The sequence below is a fragment of the Carassius carassius genome, chromosome 44 (genome assembly GCF_963082965.1).
Source record: "Carassius carassius chromosome 44, fCarCar2.1, whole genome shotgun sequence".
Classification (NCBI taxonomy): Eukaryota; Metazoa; Chordata; class Actinopteri; order Cypriniformes; family Cyprinidae; genus Carassius; species Carassius carassius.
In genome coordinates, this window is record NC_081798.1 from 2,018,937 (window position 1) to 2,042,986 (window position 24,050).

At 35.4% G+C, this 24,050-nt stretch overlaps 2 protein-coding genes across 2 annotated transcripts; one reads left to right on the top strand and one right to left on the bottom strand.

Moving 5' to 3' along the window:
- Positions 1 to 4,485: 4,485 nt before the first annotated feature.
- rps23 (ribosomal protein S23) lies at positions 4,486 to 6,965 on the bottom strand. Its single transcript, XM_059537251.1, has 4 exons — positions 6,832 to 6,965; positions 5,438 to 5,597; positions 4,790 to 4,910; positions 4,486 to 4,682 (listed from the first exon to the last, which is right to left on the bottom strand). Exons 1-4 carry the CDS (start codon positions 6,833 to 6,835, stop codon positions 4,536 to 4,538), a joined length of 432 nt encoding a protein of 143 aa, XP_059393234.1. The 5' UTR covers positions 6,836 to 6,965; the 3' UTR covers positions 4,486 to 4,535.
- Positions 6,966 to 7,673: 708 nt separating this feature from the next.
- LOC132126693 (V-type proton ATPase subunit S1-like protein) lies at positions 7,674 to 23,410 on the top strand. The gene is made up of 7 exons (XM_059538137.1): positions 7,674 to 7,888; positions 12,065 to 12,105; positions 14,717 to 14,778; positions 17,194 to 17,429; positions 17,737 to 17,787; positions 18,365 to 18,608; positions 21,934 to 23,410. The coding sequence occupies exons 1-7, from the start codon at positions 7,782 to 7,784 to the stop codon at positions 22,168 to 22,170; spliced, it is 978 nt and encodes a 325-aa protein (XP_059394120.1). The 5' UTR covers positions 7,674 to 7,781; the 3' UTR covers positions 22,171 to 23,410.
- The last annotated feature ends 640 nt before the right edge of the window (positions 23,411 to 24,050 follow it).

The following is a 24,050-nucleotide window of genomic DNA, read 5'->3' on the forward strand; positions in this document are numbered from 1 at the left end:
TCTGCACTGGTGGCACTCCGATCCCGCAGCTGAATCCTCTTTAGGAGACCATCCTGGCGCTTGCTGGACTTTCTTGGATGCCCTGAAGCCTTCTTTACAAAAATTGAACCTCTTTCCTTGAAGTTCTTGATGATCCTATAAATTGTTGATTTAGGTGCAATCTTAGTAGCCACAATATCCTTGCCTGTGAAGCTATTTTTATGCAACGCAATGATGGCTGCACGCGTTTCTTTGCAGGTCACCATGGTTAACAATGGAAGAACAATGATTTTAAGCATCACCCTCCTTTTAACATGTCAAGTCTGCCATTCTAACCCAATCAGCCTGACATAATGATCTCCAGCCTTGTGCTCGTCAACATTCTCACCTGAGTTAACAAGACGATTACTGAAATGATCTCAGCAGGTCCTTTAATGACAGCAATGAAATGCAGTGGAAAGGTTTTTTTGGGATTAAGTTAATTTTCATGGCAAAGAAGGACTATGCAATTCATCTGATCACTCTTCATAACATTCTGGAGTATATGCAAATTGCTATTATAAAACTTAAGCAGCAACTTTTCCAATTTCCAATATTTATGTAATTCTCAAAACTTTTGGCCACGACTGTACATTTGTAAATATGAGGAGATTGATGTTATTCTGAAATGCTGATTTGAATTTGAATCTGTTATTACAATTCTTTATGAGTGATATTAATGTAAATTTGTAGATTTGAAGTACTTGATGTTCTGAAATGTTGATCTGAATTTTAATCTATGTATTCACATTCTTTATGAGTGATATTAATATGAATTTGTAGATTTGAAGGACTTCTATATCTGTATATTACCATTGTGAGTTATATTAATATGGATTTGTAGTTTTGAGGTACTTGATGTTGTTCTAACCCTGATGGGAATTTAGATGAATCTGTATATTTGCATTATTTATTAGTGATAGATTAATGTAATTTTATAATGGACTTATTTTGTAATATGTAGATGTAGGTGAAACTCTATTTTCATTATTTATGAGATTTTTTTAATGGTTGGTGTTTTAATGTTGATTTGTACATTTAAAGCCTTGAATATTTGAAATTACAGTAGCATTCTTTCAGTAATAGTAATTATTTTTGTTAATATAAATAAATGACTAGTTCTATGCACTTTGGGTGTGATTTTTTCAGTATTCATGGGTGACTTTTTATGTCTTGATGTTTGTCAATTATATGAAATATTTAATCCGGAAAGGACAAAAGAAATAATCAGGATTGAACCCCTAAAAGGTTCCATTTAGAACCTTTTTCCTGGTCTTTTGATTGAACCCCTAAAAAGGGTTCTATATAGAACCTTTTAGGGTTTCCAAATACGTAACGCCTGATAGAACCTTTTAAGGTTCTATATAGAACCTTTTCTTCTAAGAGTGTATTGTGTTAAGCTAACTTCGAAAACAAAATATTCTCTGGATATAAATAAATAGTATATGAAACAGAAATCAGTATGCATTACATTGCATTTTTAATCTAATTTCATGTATAAAAAGGGCCACATTTTGGAGGTCTAATAAAATAAAAATAGATCTAATTAAAATAAAAGCTGTACATTTTACAGGAGCAACAGAATTTATGAGAAGAGCATGCATCAGCAAATTAAAGAAGTTAACTGTTCTGCCTGAGGAACAAAAAGTGAAAATTCATAAAACACTTTTCATAAAATAATCATATGTTATATAAAAATCTCTCACAGGGTTATGGGGTAATTCAGTTTGAGAACAGAAACACAATGATAATTGCATATGTGAGTCAGCAGCAGACACGTGACAGCTCACAAATGCATAGAGAAAATGGCTCTTACACACAGAGTACTTCAGCTTTTGGGTTAAGAAGAATGAAATTCAGCCTCTGGCTGCTGAGAGGTGATAGAATTACATTCCAGGTAGATTCTAGGCCAGGATGGGCTTGACACCAATCTTTTCATCATGTTTCATTTGTCATTTTGGAATATGGTTTGTCTCAGCCATATCATGTCTGCAAAGAATAAAGATGTATTTATTAATAACACATCTGCTTATAACGTATAATGCACCTGCATTAGTGCATCTCACCCCAGACTTCTTAAGGTTTATTGATTGTATTAATCAAATGTATGATTGTTCAGTTGTAGGAAGGCAGTTTACTGCATGTAAACTGTATATGTAGGAGAAACAGACAAATAAAATAAATCACTGATTTCTAAACAGCTTAGCTGAACTGAACACTACAGGAAAGCTGTAAATAGAGTAATAATAACAGTTTTCTCTCTCTGTCTGTTGGAGGGCTGTGAAAGCATCAGTCGCAGGTGCACTGGGACGTCCTTCTGTTATATTATCCAGCATCTCCAGCACCTTCAGAGAGTGAGATTGAGCAAACAGAAGACGAGCCCAGCGGGTGTGATATTGAACACATCACAACCTCCTGAGCAAAAACACACATTCATACAGCAGGCTATGGACAGGGTGCATGTGCTTTCCTCGGGTCAGGCATCACTATATTCACTATAAACAGGGTCAGTGATCTGAATAAATCATTAATAGTGAGTGTGATGCAGATAAGGACACCGTAAATAATGTAGCTATCACTTTTTGAAAGCATTTATTTTTGCCTAGCAGATGATAAAACGGGGAAAAAGTAGCATTATATTATAAAAGACTTATTAAAGACTATTTATTTTATTTTTAGGCTGCTGAAATGATTATTATACTAACTATAAAACTTTAAACTTAAAAAAGAAAATAAACAAATTAAGCATTAACTGAAATAAAATATCATATGAAATGAAAAAAAAAGAATAAAAAATTAAATTAAAAATCTAAAGCTAATTCTAAATATACATTATATACATATATATATAAATTGTATATATTTTTTTACAATTAATAAAATATAAAAAAATTACATAAAAAAAACTTTTTTTACTGCTAAAATTATACAGACAGCAAAAAATTGACAAAACTGCACAACAAAATTTAAGTGAAAACTGATATTACACAAAATCTAAATATTAATGAAAAATTATTAAAATATATTTAGTTTTAAGTTATATTAATTGCATGTACTACATTTATTTATAAATAATAAAATATAAAAACGTATATTAAAACATTTAAACTTTATAAACCATAAAAGTATTTCAGTGACACTAAAATCACACTGCGCTGAAGTACAGTTGGGTTTCATATGCAGTCAGTCAGAAGATCAGTATTATTGGTGTAGTAAAGGCATCCATGCGGAGCGTTCCCATTTTACACCCATGTGCTCTTGGATGTGTAATGTGCTAGAAACAATAACAGCTGCTACTAGAATCATAAAAAATACTGCTCAGATGGGTAAAACCAGAGCCTAATGTAACCTCATCTATACTATCCACACTAACCTGGGTGTAGGTTTGATTTTGGCATTAGTGGGGTCATTATGACTGACAACAGACATTTAACTGTTTGGACATGTCATAGTGCCTCTTATTAAGTGAAGCCAAAAGCTGTGTTTATTTGTAATAATGCTTCTTCCAGTGAAAAGAAAATCTCCTGTTGTCTTCCCACATCAAAATCCACCAAAGTATTTGTTAAGGACTGGTCTGATTCAGACAAAACAACCTTTTCACTGGAGGAAGCGTTACTACGGATTAAGGCTGGACATTAAAAATGGTTTTGTTTCTTACAAACATGCAGCTTTTCACTTCACAAGCTCTTTCAGATGATCCTGTGGATCTAAAACATCACTTTCTGGTTTCTCTTCCACATCATTTCCCTCCCAACTTTTAATAGAGCTTCTGCATGATCCAATCCACACCTGCAGGGTCTCCTCTTCTGGAAGAAACCTGACCAAATGCATCATACAAACCAGTGAACACTTTGCTGGGTACCAAGAGCCGTCAAATGAGCAGATGCACAGAAATAAACACCACAAATGTGTCCCAAGTCCCATTTGGTTTATCTATTATGGAATTGGTGATGGTCCGCATGTGATTTGGAGGACAGGAGCCGTCTGGAATTAGGTACTAAACAATCAGTTGGCTTCACATTTAGGCAAAAAGGCCTTAGAGATTCTATAGGGGTTATTTTTAGTGGTTCAAAAGGCCACATTGCAATTGTCACCTTTTTTCTCCAACACAAAAGATGATTGTCTGATAACCAATATTTATGCTAAAGGATTTCCAGGTTCCAGCTGGTTTTGACCAAATTATTTCTTAAATAACATGCCAAATAATAACTTTTCAATTTCCATTTCAGATACTGAGCTTTTGAAATCAACACATTTCAATTACACCTAATGTGAAAAAGATCTGAACACATCTGCTTGAGAAAGAGCATTAGACCATTTCTTCAACATCAAACACTCCTCAGGATAAGCAATAAACCCTTCAAATAAAGTTCGTAAATGACCACACATAAAGACAAGAACTTTAAAACAGGTTACAGATTTGTGCAGATACGGTGGACCAGAAACATCAAGAAACACAAGAGAGAGTTTACGGAACTGAAAACATTCCTTTTATTGTGATTTCAACAAGAAGCAGTTTATGATCTGGGCCTCTCCTTTTTGCCTTTGTACAGAGCCAGAAGAGACACATTGGCCACCTTCACCACCTTGAAACGAACACCGGGAATATCACCCACGGCGTGCCCCTTACGACCGAATCCTGCCACCAGAACCTCATCGTTTTCCTGTAACCCAGAGAGAAACCACACACTGAGAACTACAAACCGATATACTCTTAAACTCAAATACACCACATCATGTGTAAAGTTTGACTTGCGTAAATCCAGTTTACCTCAATGAAGTTCAAGCAGCCATCGTTGGGGACGAAAGCGGTGATCTTCTTGCCGTTCTTGATCAGTTGGACCCTGACGCACTTTCTGATGGCAGAGTTGGGCTGCTTGGCTTCAACACCACTGTCAACATGATAAAGAGAGTCAGCCATTTGTTCCTTAGTTAAAGGGATACTCCACCCCAAAATGAAAATTGTCATTAACACTCAAATACATAGACAGCCACCCACGGCTAAAATTAACTGTTGTTCTTTAATGTTTAACTTTTGACCTGCTAATCCAATCTGAATGCTTTAAAAGGTGACGTAAAGCGGAGATTCTCCACATTTTGAGGAGACCGTTGCCAAAGGAATTACTAAAAGTTTTCTTCACTTACAAAAAGTAAGTCTGATGGCAGATGGAGTATTTTGACGACAACTTTCATAACTTTTCTGGACCTTGACACTGTATTTTACTTGTCAGTCTATGGAACGATCACAAGCCTCCAGCATTTCATCCAACATATCTTAAATTGTGTCCTGAAGACGAACAAAGCTTGTATGGGTTTGGAACGACATGGGGGTAAGTTATTAATGACAATTTTCATTTTGGGCTGGAGTAGCCATTTATTCTATTGATTCATCACTATTGTGACAAACACAGCCTCTTACACTTTCTCAAGCACGATGCCTTTGGCGTGGGACGCTCCACCGAAGGGGTTGGCCTTCAGAGCAGTGCCCAAATGGGCCTTCTTGTACTGTTTATCATGCCATTTCTGCTCGCGGCGGTGGTTCCGCAGTTTTCTAGCAGTACGCAGTCCACGACACTTGCCTAGAGGAAAAAAAATAATTTTGAATGCTTTGGTCCACAGACGTAAGGTTGGTCTTTTTAAAGCAGACACTTGGTAGATTATTGTAGAAGTGAAAAAAGTTATAGAGATCCTATAAAAAAAGTTATGGAAGTTTAGGTTTATGAAAATATAAAATATATGTTACAAAACATGTTTTACTCTTAAACCGACAGAAAACCAAAACTCTGAACAATGTTCCAAATTTGAGGCTGATCTTAAAAAAAAATTAGCTTTCAGTGAGATTTTGTTTGGGCGCAGTACCAAGCTTTTCCACTAGATGACCATCAAACCCCGTTAGTGACCATTTTTGAGTGACCTGAAGCATGTTTTTCTATAGTTTTCTCAATATTATTGAAGTAGACATCACAATCAGAAGTATTAAGGGTCCGTATGGCAGTATTAGATTTCATTTCAAACACATAAGACATGCAACGAGAACCCTGGACTTGCGTTATAGTTCACAAAACATCAAAAAAGGATCTTTTTTTTTTTCTATATATTCAAAACACTTTTAGACCTTATTTCTCAACAAATACAATGAATGTTATCTTTTGAACACTCCATGAAAATTAAAATTTTTTTTTACTGATTTTTCATGATTTCATCTACGCATCACAAAGTAAAGGTCAGAACACACTCTATGACTCTGATGAGTACTCTTCTTGCGTATTAATAAATTACAGTTGCTCTGTAAAATATTTCAAAAATCAGTCACCAAATATCAAAACTACAGTCTTTAAGATTTCCAATGATATATAGTTTGTCAAGATTACTTTAGGTTCAGACTAAGAGATTACAGTTTAAAACATGTAATGGCAAGTGGGCCCACCGGTGGGCCAGTGACAATTAACGGGTTAAACTACAGAAGATGTAGTTGATCACTTGAGCATCTTGATACTCCTGACAGCCATCATCAAATTACATCCAACATACATCAAATTTCTGGTTCTAATTAACGGTTATAACAAACAATATATATATATTAATAAGAAAATTTAAAAAACACTTTTCAATTTCCTACTGTGTGCAGCTCATGGCCGCTCCACGATGGCTCTATTATTAAACATAAAATAACGACAAAAACAGCTTGATAGCGAGCTACACTTTATCGAAATTGACGCATTAACATTTTAACAGCGCGTAAATGAAGTTACTAGTGTAATTAAACCGAGTATTACAGCGTTTTGTGCATTTTTATTGTAGCCTCGAACGTACCCATGATAGCGTGTTCTGAGTCCGGGGACAGGAAAGAACGACCACGTGACGCTCTGCGCAAATGACTGCTCTAAGGACCCCGCGGGGAAGCCAAAACGAGCGCCTGCGCGTAAATCCGTAATGCGTATTTGATTGAATATCAGAGATTAAGAATGGATTTGAATTCCAGCCTTTTTGCTTTTCATATCTCTATTTGGATGTCAGAGATACCACTTTAATATATTTAATCTGATTTATTTCACCGGCACCCAAGTCAAATCATTGTATTAAAATCTCTACTTGATTGCGAATGAAAAAAAAATATTATTTTATGATTACAATATTCATGCAGCAATATGCTAGTCCATAGTATTTTAAAGAATGCATTGACCTTAATAACCTTAATGTAAGTGTCATAAAAAATAAAATAAAATAAAAAACAATGGTATTAGCTTTTGTTTACTAGTGCTGGATTTTTTCCTGTTTACTTTATAAATGTAAATTAATTTTTTAAATGAGAAATACATACATTTAAAATATTTTTTATATATTATTATATATTATAGAAATATTATTATTTGTAACAACTATCTTTCTATGAATGTGAAATAAATACATAAATTCCCTTTGGATTTAATAATGAAATTTATTATAATTGGTAATAAAATCAGTAATAAAACAGTTCTGACCTTAATATAAATATATATAATATAATAAACTTAATACCTCTGTCTTATGTTGGTTAATTACTCCTAATTAGTTTAGTTTAATGGGTCAGTGCTGGTTTGTGTGTCAGCAGCACACGCTGTGAATGGGCGTGGCCACGTCGCCGGATTTGGGATTATCCCGCTCGCTGGACGCTGATTGGCCGCCGCGCCTGTCAATCATCTCCGAGGCTGCGCTCGTTATCAAGGCAGATTATGAAGCAGCAGCGTTCAGCATCATCTATGACAGACTCATCTGGATGATACATGGCATCAACGCGGCGCCCAATGTCTCTTGCGTTATTTTCCTTTGTATTTTCCTTCCTGCAGATATCCTCGTCTTATGAGCAGCTGTCTGCCTTTGTGGAAGGAAGGTGAGTGCATTATTTTGAATTAAGACTGAGAAACAAAGACTACATATACTGGCTGTGCATGCATTTATTAAACGCTGATGAACTGGTGGGGCAGAGACAACTAGTGCTCGCCTTCTTTGTCCACCCCTCATGTCTGCATTGAGACTCGACTGAAGGGCTCTTGCAGTGAAACAAGAGAAAACCCATCGGCATCAGTTTACAAATCCATGTTTGCTACTAAAACTGGAGGCAGAGATGTGTGTTGGATGAGATGAGGGCAGGAATGATCAGCATCACTGAAGGAATGTCAGGAATGTGGAGCATCTGTTTGAGCTTCAAGCTGAGACGATAATAAATTAATTTTAAAACGTAATTATGATTCATGTACCATTTATTTTTTTGGCTGAACGTCACAAAACCTTCAAGCTGCAGGATCGCATTATGAATCATTTATTTATTGTATGGATGAGTCTGACGCGTGTTTATTATTAATAATTGATCTTTTATGCACTAATGAATGAATAACTTTTTTTGTGCGAATGAGTTTGTTGATTTTTGACTTGTTTATAGAGGGACTGGTAGATTTTATTAGCATTTTATTAATCCACAGGAGAAGATATTTCAAAGGTAGCTGCAGATCATCAGAATTTATAATAGACAATATGCAAAAGACCTGGTGCAATGCAAAATACATCACACACAACATGCACATACTCACAATAAATGCAGTAAAAGTAGCTGAGTGTGTGAAAAAAGGAAATGTAGAAAAATTAAATTTACAATTAATAATTAAAAAAAACTTTTTTAAGCATGCAATTTTTTAAATTAAAGGTGTTTCAACAAGATGACAGATTGACATTTTATCTTTATCCACCAGATGATGTCTAAGGTATTCATATTTTTATTTGATTTTGATTTATTTATTTATTTTTAATTTTTTCCAGAATTTGACGTGTTGTAAAAATGCTGAAATAATAAGTAAAAAACAGAAAATAAACTAGCAAAAATGCTATTAAAAAAATCAATAAAATTAATTTGAAATATCTATTTAATCTATTATATCTATTTATATATTATATCTGTTTAAAAAATATTTATTTTGACACACATATGCGTTGTAAAAATGCAGAAGGAATAAACACTAAATATTAACCAACAAAAATGCAATTGTTTTCATTTTATTATTTTATTTGATAGAAAACATGCTTATGCATGCAAAAAAAATATATGTAAATAAACACAAATAAATCAGCAAAAAAAAAAAAAATGCAAATGTGCTCCCCTAACATATGTAGAAAAAATGATGTATTAAAAGAAATTGCAAAATGAATTTGCAACTAAATAGCAAATACCATGAAATTTTGAAGAAAAACTGAGTAGTATTTTCTTGTAATACATACTCCAATAACTGTTTTATTTGAACCTCTTTGCAGTGAATGCAACTCTTCCTGTTGTTTTCGAAGCAGTAGGCATTTTTTATGGCCACATATGTCGAGTTTCTCCAGTCTATGCTACAGCTCGTATTAAAACACACCTCTAATTGGCAGCATATTGCTTAGGAGCTGAAAGCGTGTAGCATTTCTCCACTTGCACAGATGGACTTTTACTACATGTAGGCCAGTCTGGGCTTTAGCTGTCTTGTGTATTAACAGATTTGATTTGGTGAATCATCTAGATGCCGACAGAACTTTAAAGACACTCTATTCTAAGCGTCCTGATGCGTTTTGAAGCAGTCAGCAGATTTAATTGATTATATAAATGTGTTCAGGTGCAGCATTAAAAAGGATAAACCAGACAGAAGGAGGGATTTGTGTTTCCTTCAGGCTTTCCTTAGCTGTGATGTATTCGCTCAGGATGTTGTTTTGGATGGTGCCGTGCAGGTCAAGTTCGACTCTCTGTTTTGCTAAATATAGTTATGCAACAATAACAGAACACAAACCCTCCCACATCTCCCTCGTGGGCTTCTGTTCATTTGACGCAGTCATCCGAGGGAGTGAATTACTGATGCAGTTTATGAGAAAATAGTAAGAAACGTCAGAGTTCTGCTGTTGTTTACAGGGCAGGTGAACAGGAAGTCGTGGTAAAAATATATTCCTTAAATGCAACTGTGTTGATGGCATTTGTGGCATGCTGATGATAACCTTGACATGTTTGCTTGCAAAAAAGTTTAATTTTAGTATCATAAGAGTTTTATTAATATTTTAAATCAGTTTTTATATTTTCCATTTTTATTTAAATTTTTGTTCGTTTTATTTTATTGTCGTTATATATATTAGTATATATATATATATATATATAGATATATATATATATATATATATAAAATATAATTTTTATACTAATGCTAATGTTTATACATTCTATTTCATTTTTCATTAGTTTAGCTTTAGTTTTTTACTTCATTTTTCAATAATTTTAGTACATAAACTTTTTCAGTTACAATTCAATATTTTTGTTGTTTTTTATGTTGGTTATGATTTATATTTAATTTTATGTCACCTTTATTTCAGTTAATAAAAATGATTTGAATGCTATTTGTATTAGTTCACAATAACAACACTGGAATGCATTTAAAAAGAACTGCATTTTGGCATTATCTGAGGAAAACTCACGCTAAAGAGAACATTTGTTTATATGTGTTATATATATTTGTATATGAGTCACAATCTCTTCTCATTCATCCTCGCTAACCGAAGACATCCTCACGTCTTCCTTTGATCCCTGACAGACATAATGTGCCAGCGCCGGTCAGACTGACCCATAATCACGTCTGAGAGCCAGGCTAAGCCCATTTCAGCAGCATTACTCAGAGATTAAACGGTTAAACTGTTCATCTTTCAGTAATCCGTCTTCCAGTTGAAGAAATCACAAGAACATACAGAAGAAAATCACACATCAGAATTAAATTGATTCTCCTAGATAGCGATAAGATTAAAAAAAAAAGTAAAAAGTGTAATTTGAGACGTTTCCTGCTTCTCAGATGTTTCTGAGAAAAAGACCCAGGAAACCTCACCTGTTACTCTGAAGACATCTTTAAGCAACATTTCACCCAAAAAAGAAAATTTGCTTAAATAGTCCTCACTCTGCAGGCCATCCAAGATGTAGATGAGTTTGTTTCTTTATTAGATTTGGAGAAAATGTAGCATTATGGATGCACTGCAGTGAATGGGTGCCGTCAGAATGAGAGTCCAAACAGCTGATAAAAACATCACAATCATCCACAAGTCCATCAGTTAACATCTGGAGAAGATGTAAGCTGCATGTTTGAAAGAAACAAATCCATCATTAAGATGTTTTTAGCTTTTAACTGTCCCTTCCAGCTAAAACACGAGTCCATAATAATGCTTCCTTCAGAGAAAAAGTCCATCTTCTGTTGTCTCTATCAAAATCCATTTGTTTAAAGCTGTTTTTGCTTGTAAACGCTGCTTGACTTGAGTATACTTCTCTCCTGATTCAGACAAGATGACTTTTTTTTTTTTTTTTTTTTATCAGGTAAACAATATTATAAACTTTTTGGCCAACAGCAACAGTTTGAAATTAAAAATGTATTAATGATTGATTTATTTAAATACGAACATACAGCTTTTGTCTTATCCTCCAGATGTTAACTGATGGACTGGAGTAATGTTTTATCAGCTGTTTAGACTCTCAATCTGACGGCACCCATTCACTGCAGAGCATCCACTGATGAGACACGGATGCAATGCTACATTTCTCTAAATCTGATGAAGAAACAAACTCATCCTAATCTTGGATGACCTGAGGCTAAGCACATTATCAGCAAATTTTCATTTTTTGATGATGTATTCCTCAATATGATTTTAATATGAACTCGAGCATTTATCATGACTCGTTTGTGTGTATATTTATTTCTCCTGAGAGATTTCAGGAGAAACGTCTGAATCAAAGTTGTTCCTTAAAGGAAACGTAACTGAGATCTCCCGAGCAATAGAAATATCCTGCAGGAACAAATCAAAGTGACTTGAAAGCGAGTTGGTCTCACTTCATGGATGATGACGTTCCAGCAGTGACTCACAGCATCAAAGCCTCCTGTATCTCATTCATATTCATAACACGTGGAGATCCGATCTGCAGCTGAGAACCAATGATTGTATCAAACTATAAATATGATTTCAGGTTGTTTATGAAGGTATTCATCTGTATAATAATGCACTGATTAAATTCTCGTACTTACAGCTCAGATGATGCACCATCCCAAGACATCAGATTCCAACAAAGTAAGTTATTTTGATAATAACTTTGATTTCTTTCTTCAATGGTTCTTTGAAAATCCTAATGTATCATATTTGATATGCACATTTTTAAGGCCTCTAAATGATCGACATGATCAAATCTCAATCTACAAGGTCTACTCCATGCCTTCTGTCGTCTGAATGTTGGTTTAGACTTTTTGATCCAGTAAAAGCTGTTTTAGTGTAATTGTACAAATGTCCAGCTTTAGCTTCTGCTGAATGATGAACTGGACTGAAGCAGCTTTACTTGATTCTCCATCAATCATGTTTTAGTCTCAAATCTGATCCTCAGGATCTTTCGAAGAACGTTTGTTTTCAGGAAATTTAATTTCACTTCCTTAGTGGAGGAATGATCTTCACAAGCCTCCAGAACATCTCATATCTTTTGTGGAGCGTTTATTTCTTCATCTATCAATCACCATTGGATATAGATATATAGATTGACAACTGATTTTATATTTATCTGTTATAAAATGCTCACATATTTACATTATAAGCATCAGAATTCCAGCACTTTCTGTCCATATAAATATCAGGATCTGCACCAAAAAGGTTGTTTTTTTTTTTTTGTTTTTTTTCTACAATATACAGTCGTGGCCAAAGGTTTTGAGAATTACATAAATATTAGTTTTCAAAAAGTTTGCTGCTAAACTGCTTTTAGATCTTTGTTTCAGTTGTTTCTGTGATGTACTGAAATATAATTACAAGCACTTCATACATTTCAAAGGCTTTTATCGACAAAATGCATTGTTCTTCACCGAACTGTTGTTGGATTGTTGGAAGAAGTTGCTGTTGGAGGGTGTTTTGGTACCATTCTTTATTAATGGGTGTGTTTTTGGGCAGAATTGTGAGCAAGCCCACTCCCTTGGATGAGAAGCAACCCCACACATGAATGGTGTCAGGATGCTTTACTGTTGGCATGACACAGGACTGATGGTAGCGCTCACCTTTTCTTCTCCGGACAAGCCTTTTCCAGATGCCCCAAACAATCGGAAAGGGGCTTCATTGGAGAATATGACTTTGCCCCAGTCCTCAGCAGTCCATTCACTATACTTTCTGCAGAAGATCAATCTGTCCCTGATGTTTTTTTTGCAGAGAAGTGGCTTCTTTGCTGCCCTTCTTGACACCAGGCCATCTTCCAGAAGTCTTGTCCTCACTGTGCGTGCAGATGCGCTCACACCTGCCTGCTGCCATTCCTGATCAAGCTCTGCACTGGTGGCACTCCGATCCTGCAGCTGAATCCTCTTTAGGAGACCATCCTGGCGCTTGCTGGACTCTCTTGGACGCCCTGAAGCCTTCTTTACAAGAATTGAACCTCTTTCCTTGAAGTTCTTGATGATCCTATAAATTGTTGATTTAGGTGCAATCTTAGTAGCCACAATATCCTTGCCTGTGAAGCTATTTTTATGCAACGCAATGATGGCTGCACGCGTTTCTTTGCAGGTCACCATGGTTAACAATGGAAGAACAATGATTTTAAGCATCACCCTCCTTTTAACATGTCAAGTCTGCCATTCTAACCCAATCAGCCTGACATAATGATCTCCAGCCTTGTGCTCGTCAACATTCTCACCTGAGTTAACAAGACGATTACTGAAATGATCTCAGCAGGTCCTTTAATGACAGCAATGAAATGCAGTGGAAAGGTTTTTTTGGGATTAAGTTAATTTTCATGGCAAAGAAGGACTATGCAATTCATCTGATCACTCTTCAGAACATTCTGGAGTATATGCAAATTGCTATTATAAAAACTTAAGCAGCAACTTTTCCAATTTCCAATATTTATGTAATTCTCAAAACGTTTGGCCACGACTGTACACTACCATTCAAAAGTTGAGAGTCCGTAATTTCGTAATTCGTTTTTTGAAAGAAAGGAATACTTTATTCAGAAAGCATTTTTTAAATTGATTTAATAAAGCCATAGTAAAGGCTTATATTGTCAGAAAATATTTCTATTTTGAATAAATACTGTTCTTTTAAACATTTTATTCATCAAATAATTCTTAGAAGTACTACAGGTTCCAATTTTTTTAAATATGTATATATATATATATATATGTGTGTGTGTGTGTGCATGCCACTGGTCCATGATTTTTGTATTTAATGATGTATTTAATTAATTAATTGATGTATTTAACTGCATCTAATATTTATGTCCCAGTAAGTTACTTCTTTTAAGTGGACTTAAATAAATTGTTAAAATGTGTATGTATATATGTATTTGTAAATTAAGCAGCACAAGTGTTTCCAACATTGATAATAAATCAGTGTATTAGTATGATTTTTGAAGGATCATGTGACACTGAAGACTGGAGTAATGATGCTGAAAATACAGTTTTGCATCACAGAAATAAATTATATATAAGTATATTTAAATAGAAAACCGTTATTTTAAAAAAGAATCTGTATTTTTTATTAAATAAATGTATCCTTGATGAGCAAAAGAGACTTTTAAAAAACATTAAATATCTTATGTAATAGTGCACACAGTTCTTTAGAAGCATGCTTATTTTTGCATATTTGTTTGAATAAATGAGTAAATATTTGATCAGATTTAGTGAGCGTGTGTTCTCCTGATGTGGGTGTTGTTGTGCAGATGAGGTGGACGCTGACGGCTCCGTGTTTGCGGCTGAAGTGCGTCTCAGACGAGCGCTGCAGGTGAGACGAAACGAGACGAGACAATGTGACCTTGTGCAGATTTCCCTCCAAAGCAGATGAATTTAATCCTTCACAGACTGCACTGTCTTTGAAAAAACAGATTACAGACATGCTACATTTTTAATCAGGACTTTCACTCTGATTTCGGATATGTAACGGTGCCCCAAAAGTCTCTTAACTCCCTTTGCAAATATGATTTCTGTAAACCATTTTTCATGAATATTAAGTGTGTTGCAAAACATAGGGGAGAACGGGGTTAGTTGTCACACACAGATAGAAGAGTATTTCATTCAAGACTTTTATTCCTGCAAATAGTTGTTTAATTACATTTAATTACAGTATACTGTCTGTTGGCCGAAACATCTGGTCTACATAAAGGTTTAAAATATGTTACAGTTTACATATTTGCAGTTCAAACAACTGTTTTGTGGTTTATTATAGGTTTAGATTCAACTTTAAAAGCTTATGCTCTTTAAAGGGATAGTTCACTCTCAAATTAAATTTTGGTATGTTTTAGCTTACCTCAAGGACATCCAAGATGTAGGTTTCTTTGTTTCCTCAGTATTTCCCATTTTGATATTTTTAGGTCCAACCGTTCTTGTCTGTGACTCACATAATGGAGGTCTATGGTCACCACCTCAAAGAGCATGCACAGAGGAGTCCAAATTAAACAATTCCCCATCGTTAGTACACATTGATGACCTAATACACGAAACGAGTGGATTGTGTAAGAAAACGAACAGTATTTATATCGTTTTTACCTCTTATACACAACCACGTCCAACTTATCTGAGTGCGCGAGTGCTTCCCGATGTGACGTTCGCGCGCGCTCAGGCTTATTAATCTGCGCAATCGCGGAAAGCACCAGAAGCGATCTCTCGCGCATGCACATCCCTCATTGTTTACCACACGCTACGCCACCATCTGCACTGTCTGAAATATAATGCAGTAATTGTAATAAATTAATGTTTATAATGCACCCTATACTCGTTGCGTTTATAATAAAAATACAACACATTACTCATTCTATTGACAGCATGCCATTGGGTCCCTCTGGCCTTGGACGTCGCCTCCAGTTTATACGTGGCAAACTAAACACAACGTGCAAAACGCTGCGTCTCAACAGCGGAGAAAAATCAGGATCTTCAATCAGGCAGGTGTGTGATGTGATACTGTCAATGTCTTGTAGTTGTTCCATTCGTGACAACATATGCTCTCCACTTCTGTTGGCATCTCACAACACTTGCTACTAAAACACCACCAATTTTGAAGAGATCTCTATCTCTCTGAGGCTTGAAGACGTGCTGCCTGCTGCGGATCGCTCCTGAGTACTTGGTCTGTGTATTCCGTTTCAAATAAATATGGTTGTGAAAAAAAATTCAACGTTGTCTGTTGATATATTGAAATCGTATTCCATTGCAATTTCCTGTACGTCTAAATATGTTTAGATCTTCACAGTGAAAGGTAATACTTCCGAAATCTGTGTAAACCATAGGCAGTAAGTGTAAACAATGAGTGATGTACACGCGCGAGAGATCGTTTCCGTCGCTTTCCGCGATTGCGCAGATTAATAAGCCTGAGCGCGCGCGCACGTCACATCGGGAAGCAATCGCGCACTCAGATCAGTTGGACGTGGTTGTGTATAAGAGGTAAAAACGATATAAATACTGTTCGTTTTCTTACACAATCCGCTCGTTTCGTGTATTAGGTCATCAATGTGTACTAACGATGGGGAATTGTTTAATTTGGACTCCTCTGTGCATGCTCTTTGAGGTGGTGACCATAGACCTCCATTATGTGAGTCACAGACAAGAACGGTTGGACCTAAAAATATCAAAATGGGAAATACTGAGGAAACAGAGAAACCTACATCTTGGATGTCCTTGAGGTAAGCTAAAACATACCAAAATTTAATTTGAGAGTGAACTATCCCTTTAATAGCAATATTGTGACAACTTACCAACAAGTCTTACATACACAATTGCTGAAAGAAATTTATACTTGAATTCAGCAAGAATGCATTAAATTGATCAAAAGTGACATTAAAGACCATTATTAAAAGATTTATTTTTAAATGAATGTTGTTTTTAATTTTATTTTTTATCAAAGAATCAAGAAAAACAAAATTTATCATGATTTCCACAAAAACATTACACCGTACAACTTTAATAATAACCAGAAATGTTTCTTGAGGTTATTTTTAATCAGAAAAATTTAAGCTTGGCTGAGCAAAACATTTAAAATATTTTCAAACCCAAACTTTTCTAACCATGGATGTGTGTTGTCACAATAATTTGTGCTGTTATTGTACATTTTATTAAATTCTATACATAATCAGACAATAATACCGACCTCAAACTTGAGAATGATAGTGTATGTTGCTCGTGTCACTGTGATATTATGCTGTTGTTTCAGGCGTACGCATGGCCGCTTCACGCTCCTCCACGCAGGAAGTTGCTTCAGTCTCGAGGAATGTTGCTGTATTCTCCTCTGAGTGTTTCTTACAACGGAAAGACCTGCATCCTCTTCAGAGCCCGCAAACTGGCCATCAGGTACAGGAATCACAGTTTAGTGGACCTCACAGAGAGGACCTTCAGCCCAGATGCACCGGTGGACACCAAAGGCTCCTTCTGCAGCAAAGACAAAGCCATGTGAGTTCAGCATGTACATTTTTTTTTTTTTTTTTTTTTTTTACTAGATTGTCTCATGAAAATAGGTATAGAAATGTAAAAAAAAAAAAAAACTTTTTTTTCTACTTAATATCGTAATGCATTTTTGTTTGCATAGAGTGAAATATTATCTGAACATATTCCATATGTAAATGTTCAAAGCCTGACCCAGCTAAAAACTACCTCAGCCTGATGTACAACTGAGCAGGAAAATTTGAAAGCTAATGAATTTACACGTTTGACTTGATGGCTATTTAATAATATTTTGACATATTTTATTATTATCCAGACTCAATCTACGTTTCGGCGATGTGGAAGATCTAAGAGGCCTCGCTATCAGGTTATTCCTTATTTATTTCATATAAATTTTTTTAAATTATTAATTTTTTTATTCATGCCATTTTTAATTAGTTTTTATGACTACATTCCCTAAAATATAAAAAATAATAATTGTATATAAAAATACAATTTTAGTTATTTTATATTTATACTCTACACCACTACAAAACAGTGATTTTACATTTAAGCGATATGACAAAAGGCACCAATGTTTCATAATTATGTTTTATATTTAATATTCAAATATTTTAATATTAACATCTTAATATCGTAAAGAGTTTTTTTAATAATATCGTAGTCAGTCACAAACAGATTTGGATTTTAATGGAATAAAATTCAAATTTATTAAAACCTCTTCATAATGTTTTATAGAAGGTTAATGGTGTCCATTTGTATCAGATTAATTTTATTTTTTGTCCTCACAGATGTGTCAATATTAGTTCATGTACAGTATCTTCAAATGTAGTTCATATATATTGGTGTGTGCTAGTAAACAATCAGTTTGCACTTCTCATCGAAGAACAGAAATTATTTTTAAAATGCTTTGCAGTGAGATAAAGATTTGATTATTCCCACAGACTACAGATGTCAAACACATTCTACGAGTCTGCGGGACAGAACTGGTTCACTCTGGATAATGTTTACATCCATTATAACTGGACACACGAGGCCGTGTTCAACGCTACAGATGTGTACGCGCCCTCCACCAACTCCTATCACTGCCAGCACGTCAGCAGTCTGCAGAAGTACGACACGCTGCTGGTGCCCAGCGCCAACACTGACAACGCCGCAAGCTGGCACATAACCTTCACTGACTTCCAGGTTGGCAGGCATCTCTTTCCCTCCATCCTCCGCTGATAAGCGCCTCATACTGGAGTTGTAGCATCTTGCGCTGTATTTTTAGCCTCTGGTGGGTGTAATGTGGTTACACAAGCATGTGGTTTGGCGTGAGAACAGCGTCTTTTTAAAAAGCTCACAGTCCAGAGTGTGTGGAAGAACACGAGGAGTTTAGGTAAAATTAAATGCTTTTTAATTTGGAATATAGAAAACTATGACTTATATTCTGCTTTGCCTGGAACTTCTCTGGATATTTCTACATTACGGAGAAGTAGAAAACAATACTTTGTCAAGTAGAAAACAGATAAAATAGACAGATGGACAGACAGACAGATACAGACAGATAGATAGATAGATAGATACAGACTGATAGACAGATATATAGACAGATAGATACAGACTGATAGACAGATATATAGACAGACAAACAGACAGATAGATAGATAGATAGATAGATAGATAGATAGATAGATAGATAGATAGATAGATACAGACCGATTGACAGATAGATAGATACAGACTGTTCGGTTCTTTAAGAATATCCCCACCGAACGGGGCGTCAGGAGAGGACACGTTGTTACAACTCGTTGTGGGGTTTTATTTACCCTGATTTATTTTTCATAAACAATTGATTAGTCCACACACATCAGCAGGTTATAAACCTGGAGAAATGGAGAGGTTACAATGTAAACAACAATATTGATAGCCACATACATAATATACCATAAAATCTGAATATAAATATATATTACATATTATAACATATACAAATATAAGTAAAATATAAATTTCAATATAGTCAGTATTTAATCTTATAAATATCATAATATACTTAGTATTTAAACTAAATGACTACACAAAGCACATGCATATTAACACAGAAATGCAACAACTTCACACACACCAAATATACAATGTCAATGTTACACATTAAACCAATAGCGTTCTCAGTCTGTTGACTCAAAGTGAAAACAGTGAGTGTAGTTCTAAGTGGCATCGCTGAGCATAGTAATCCATTACAAAATGTAAAGTGATCAACTACATTACCCATCCAGCACTGCAAACAGGAAGTAACTCGTGTGACAGTGAAACGCTCCAATTTCAAACATTTGCCTTTTATATAGCCACGGATACTATCGAGCCGACAATATTAAACATCAGACCGCACACAAGGTTTTATCAGCGTGACCAAAGTAACAGTTTTCAATCATACAAACCGCGCACATGTAACGGCAGCACAGCAGTAACGCAACAGACAACAAACTCAATGGATAAAAACAGCAGCTTACCGGTGGCGCATCTCTCCTGACGAGACAACATGCCAAAATGAATACTCGCTCCCGCTTATAGCCCGCGCTCATTCATTACTGGATTTAACACACCTGTTTGGGATTTGACTGGTCTGTGCTTCAATCAGGTAAGTGAAACCTCCCACCTATTATCCTGCGTTACATTACGAACACCCGTGACATAGTGAACGCGACACAGACCGATAGATAGATAGATAGATAGATAGATAGATAGATAGATAGATAGATAGATAGATAGATAGATAGATAGATAGATAGATATACAGATAGATAGATATACAGATAGATAGATACAGATAGATAGATAGATAGATACAGACAGATAGATACAGACAGACAGACAGATAGATAGATAGATAGATAGATAGATAGATAGATAGATAGATAGATAGATAGATAGACAGACAGATAGACAGATACAGACCGATAGACAGATAGCAGTGATGCGCGGGTTGATCCGAAATGAGCGGGTGTCTGCGGTCATCCGCGGTTACGAGTCATCCAAAAATATTTTTAATGATATTCGGGTCACGGTCAGTCAGGTCGTTTGAAATACCTTTGTAATTTATATATTACTAGACACAATTGAGAAATACATAGGCCTACACTTTATTGGCTGAATAACTGGCACGAATAGAGTGACCATCTGTCCCGCAATTTTAACCTTTGTCCCGCCTCATTCAAATTGAGCTGTCCCGCTTTTTCATTCGACCCTGCCTAATAAATACGCGGATACGTCCATAGGCGTACTGTTAACTAGGTCCAATAGTTCAGAGGAGAGCAATAAACGCGTTAGTCGATAGGCTGACTCGTACGTCAATCAAACTGTTGACTGGTGCACGAACGCCTTCTCAACAATCTCAAATTGGAGAGCGCGCGCTGTACGGTCAGGTTAAGCAGCCATAGACAGTGTGTGTGGCCACGAAAAAGAGAAGATGCACTTTTAATAGCGAATGGACCGCTACATAGCCTACTCTTGGTTAAGACCTGTAGATGGCAAAGCAGAGAGAGCTTTTTGCATTTTATGCAAAAGCAGTTTTTCAGTGGGACATGGTGGAGAATACGACGTGAAGCGACATGGTGCATGTGAGTACCACAGAAAAAAAGCACATCAATAAACATGCAAATCAGTGCAATCGTTTTACAATAAACCAAAAGACCCACAGGCTGACAAAGTTTGGGCAGCAGAGGTGACGAGCATTTATCATGCCGTACATGACTGCAGTAACAAGTTAGTCCCAGTAATTTTTCCAGATTCTGAAATAATAGCTAAGAAAAAAGCTGGAGAAACTTTGGGTGATATTTTGGGACAGGTAGTGTCTTAATCTTTTAGTCGGTGGGTTTAAAAAGAAATATAGGTAATATATTACAGAAAACTTGAAATGTCTACTTTTAAACGAACATATTCAAACCAAAATAAATAGGCTCTGATTATATAATCCATATGAAATGTGCACCGCATCGACAACTTCATCTTTGCAGCCACACAGAAAGCACCAGTTTATTACGAAACAATTAAATGAGTCTTGCTTATTTAAACACATTCATAATCACCACTTTAACCGGTTCTTTGTGGCAAGCCTTATGTGTGCGGTCATAACGCTTATTATGTTGAAGGCTATAGTCTATTTAAGTAATTAAATTAATATAAAGGGGTGACGCATTTACTACTTTTAAATAATGCGGGTCAGGAAGCGGGTCGGGTACAATATTTTCTTTTTCTTTTTTTGCAGTCCGAGTTGCGGGCGGGTTAGTTGAAAACATCGAACTGGTGCGGGTTGTTTATACATTGACCCGCGCATCACTGATAGATAGATAGATAGATAGATAGATAGATAGATAGATAGATAGATAGATAGATAGATAGATAGATACAGGCAGACAGATAGACATACAGGTAGATAGATAAATAGACCGAGAGATACAGACAGATGGACAGATACAGACAGACAATAGATAGATAGTTAGTGATGTTTTGTTTCTTCTGTTGTTCCTCACAGATCCAGGCGTTTAACGTTCAGTCCAGTAAGTTTGCGGCGGCCAGTGACTGCGCAACCTTCTTCACTCCTGCCATCCTGATGGGTCTGATCACGTCTCTGATCCTGCTCCTGGTGCTGGCCTATGCGCTGCACATGGTGGTTCACCTGAAGCACATCGACCGCTACGAAGAGCACAAGACCACCGTCTACTTCCCTCGCAGCACAGAAGCAGAGAGCACAGAGAAGAACAACCTCTAGAGTCCCGAGAGAGACGGACACTTCTGTGACTGTGAGCTCTGGAGGCCGGACGGGAAGAAAACTCTCATCCGAGCAGAGAATCAGAGCTGTTTGGGACTGACTGCACCACGGCAGTGACATCATTGTGGTGGGACAGTGGAAGTCCGAATCAGGTTCCTTCGAGAGCTTTACAGGCTCAGCATACCGGAGGATTGGAAGATATCCACCTGTTCTCACCAAAAATCTAGGAATTAAACATTCAGCATCAGGTTACATGAGGGGAAGGAGATCTTCAGATGTTTGAATGCAATTCAAAATAACACAATAATTAATATATCTTGCATTTGCATCGTCTTAGCTTCTGTTTGACTGCTAAGGACCAGATTTAACTTCAGTACTGATGCTTCTTTGAAGTCAATATAAAATGGTGTTTCGCAAGCAATTTCGCAGTTGTAATTTTACATATTTGCGAATAAAACATCTTGATTTTTTTCATCTGGAACTGATTGGATGATATTATGGAAGAGCATTTCTGCTACAGAATTGAAAATGTCAAAAAAAAGATAATTGCGACTTTTCACAATTCTGAATTTATATTTGAGGTAAAAAAGACAGAACTGAGAAATATAAACTTTATCTTTATATCTTTCAATTTTAACTTTTTTTCTCTTATAATTCTGACTGTTTCTCTGAATGTGTAACTCATAATTCAGAGTTTATATCTCCCAATTTTGAGTTTGTCATAACGTTCTAAGTTTATATCACACTTATGTTTATATCTCAGTTGAGTTTTTATCTCACAATTGAGTTATCTTACAATTGTTTATATCTCCCAGTTGTTTTGTTTATATTTCACATTACTGAGTTTTTATATTGCAATTATGTTTCGCGAGAAAAATTAAGTTGAATCAAGATAAACTGCTAGAAAAAAACTTCTGAATTATGAAATAAGAAGTCTCAATAACTTTTAAATATTTTTTTATCCTGTGATGGAAACCATAGGATGGTGAACAACAAGCACAATCAATCAGAATAAATCCAGGAATGTGTATTAAGAGAGTATTTTGATTTCATGTTGACTTCGAAGTTTTAAACTGTGAATAAACCATATGTAATATAGTTTCAATTTGTGTATCAATGAAAGAGATGGGGAAAAAAAATGCTTTTCCCCATTGATTATGAAATTGGTGCTGATAAGGAAAAACTAAAACTCAAACTAATATTCAAACATACTGTGTGATGGTTTCAATAAAGTGTGTAACCAGCAAATAGATGTTTCAATTTGAAACATTTTCCCTTGAGTTGCAAAAAAATTATGAGAAAATACTTTGATTTCATTACTGATGTTATTTTGAGAATATGTATTTTTACAATGATTGTGTTATGGTATTTTTGTCTAGACTGTATGTTAACTCTGGCTTTGTATCATTTTTTATTAGTCTTTTGTGTATGTTTTTGGCTGTGGTTAAAAGCGGCTTCTATTACTTGGATTTTTAATTGACGATTGAAGCAAAACAACAGTGGAAGCAACATGATGTTTGATGTAGTGAAGATGCAGCATGCCAGTGGCTAAAGACTTTTCTGAACCAGAATAATCGGACTGTTTGCTTTGTACCATGTATATTGGTAATATCATAATGTGTTAAATATGGGAAAAGGTTTTTTTTCATGTACACGTCTTTGGGAACATATTAATAGCTTAACTTTGTTCAGCAGATATTTATGCAGATAAAATAGAGAGATGTGAAATGGGTTATGATGTATTCATGTTTGATGATGATTATTATTATTGTCCTCTCAGCGTTCAATAAAACCAGCAGCACAGTTATGTTGCAGAATTATTTGCGCACTGTTTTCAATTTAATCCATTTATATTAGGTAGAATAAAAGTGCATTTATCA

What these genes read in the sequence shown, in the direction of transcription:
- rps23 (XM_059537251.1), bottom strand. An exon ending in GGCATCGTGCTTGAGAAAGT is followed by an intron (nt 4,911 to 5,437) that starts GTAAGAGGCTGT and finishes TCATGTTGACAG; the next exon opens with TGGTGTTGAAGCCAAGCAGC. An exon ending in GCTGCTTGAACTTCATTGAG is followed by an intron (nt 4,683 to 4,789) that starts GTAAACTGGATT and finishes TCTGGGTTACAG; the next exon opens with GAAAACGATGAGGTTCTGGT.
- LOC132126693 (XM_059538137.1), top strand. Translation starts at nt 7,782, where the DNA reads ATGGCATCAACGCGGCGCCCAATGTCTCTTGCGTTATTTTCCTTTGTA. An exon ending in GTCTCAGACGAGCGCTGCAG is followed by an intron (nt 14,779 to 17,193) that starts GTGAGACGAAAC and finishes CTGTTGTTTCAG; the next exon opens with GCGTACGCATGGCCGCTTCA. An exon ending in CTAAGAGGCCTCGCTATCAG is followed by an intron (nt 17,788 to 18,364) that starts GTTATTCCTTAT and finishes TTATTCCCACAG; the next exon opens with ACTACAGATGTCAAACACAT.